The sequence below is a fragment of the Neopelma chrysocephalum genome, unplaced genomic scaffold, assembly GCF_003984885.1.
Source record: "Neopelma chrysocephalum unplaced genomic scaffold, ASM398488v2 Primary Assembly neopelma1_96491, whole genome shotgun sequence".
NCBI classification, from domain to species: Eukaryota; Metazoa; Chordata; class Aves; order Passeriformes; family Pipridae; genus Neopelma; species Neopelma chrysocephalum.
In genome coordinates, this window is record NW_020925137.1 from 58538 (window position 1) to 59714 (window position 1177).

At 56.3% G+C, this 1177-nt stretch overlaps 1 protein-coding gene across 1 annotated transcript in view; it reads left to right on the forward strand.

Moving 5' to 3' along the window:
* The window catches only part of LOC113981350 (1-phosphatidylinositol 4,5-bisphosphate phosphodiesterase gamma-1-like), a gene marked incomplete at its 3' end in the record, with an annotated part of 28217 nt that overhangs the window by 21261 nt on the left and 5779 nt on the right, over positions 1-1177 (forward strand). Inside the window, exon 24 of the mRNA XM_027708698.1 lies at positions 896-962. Coding sequence (XP_027564499.1) covers positions 896-962 — 67 coding nt within the window. The remainder of the gene's footprint in view (positions 1-895; positions 963-1177) is intronic.

Sequence of the window (1177 nt, forward strand, 5' to 3'; positions counted from 1 at the left end):
TGGGGGATGCTCCTGGTTCTGCTCCGGCCCAGATCCTTATCCAGAGGCTGGGGAATGCTCCCGATCCTGCTCCAGCCCAGATCCTTCTCTGGAGTCTGGGGGACGCTCCTGGTCCTGCTCCAGCCCAGATCCTTATGCAGGGGGTGGGGAATGCTGCTGGTTCTCCTCCAGTCCAGATCTTTCTCCAGAGGCTGAGGCGTGATCCTGGTCCTGCTCCAACCCAGATCCTTATCCAGAGTCTGGGGGATGCTCCTGGTCCTGCTCCAGCCCAGATCCTTATCTGGAGTCTGGGGGATGCCCATAGTCCTGCTCCAGCCCAGATCCTTATCCAGGGGCTGGGGGATGCTCCCAGTCCTGCTCCAACCCAGACCCTTATCCAGAGGCTGTGGGATGCTCCTGGTCCTGCTCCAGCCCAGATCTTTATCCTGAGGCTGAAGGATGCTCATGATCCAGCTCCAACCCAGACTCTTATCCAGAAACCAGGGGATGTTCCTGATCCTGCTCCAGCCCATTATCCTGAGGGCTGGATGAGGAGGCTCCAGCCTCATTATCCTGAGGCTATGGGATGCTCCTGGCCCCCTTCCAGCTTGGATCCTTGTTTGGAAGCTGGAGGATGCTCCCAGCCTTTTGCTGGCCCAGATCCTTTTCCTGAGGCTGGGAAATGCTCCTGGCCCTGCTCCAACCCAGACCCTTATCCAGAGTCATGGGAATGCTCCTGGTCCTGCTCCAACCCAGACCCTTATCCAGTGCATGGATGATGCTCCTGGATGTTTTTTCCCATTTTTCCTCAATTTTAGCCAACTGGGAGACCTGGGGGGTGGCTCCCAAGGGGAGTTGTCACCAGGCCTGGCCCCACAGACCTCCTTCATCTCCCTTATTCCTTCCTCTCTTCCAGTCCTCGGAAAACAGCCCCCTGGGGAACTTCCTGAAGGGATTCATCGACGTCCCGTCCTGCCACGTCGGTGAGTTCCCCTCTCCCTGATTTGGGGGGAATTCCGAGGAGTTGGGACTGATTTGTGGTGAATTCGGAGGAGTTGGAGCTGATTTCAGGGGAATTCAGAGGTTGGGACTGATTTGGGGGTTATTCTGAGGAGTTGGAACTGATTTGAGGGGAATTTGAAGGTTGGGACTGATTTAGGGAATTCAGAGGTTGGGACTGATTTGTGGGGAATTCTGA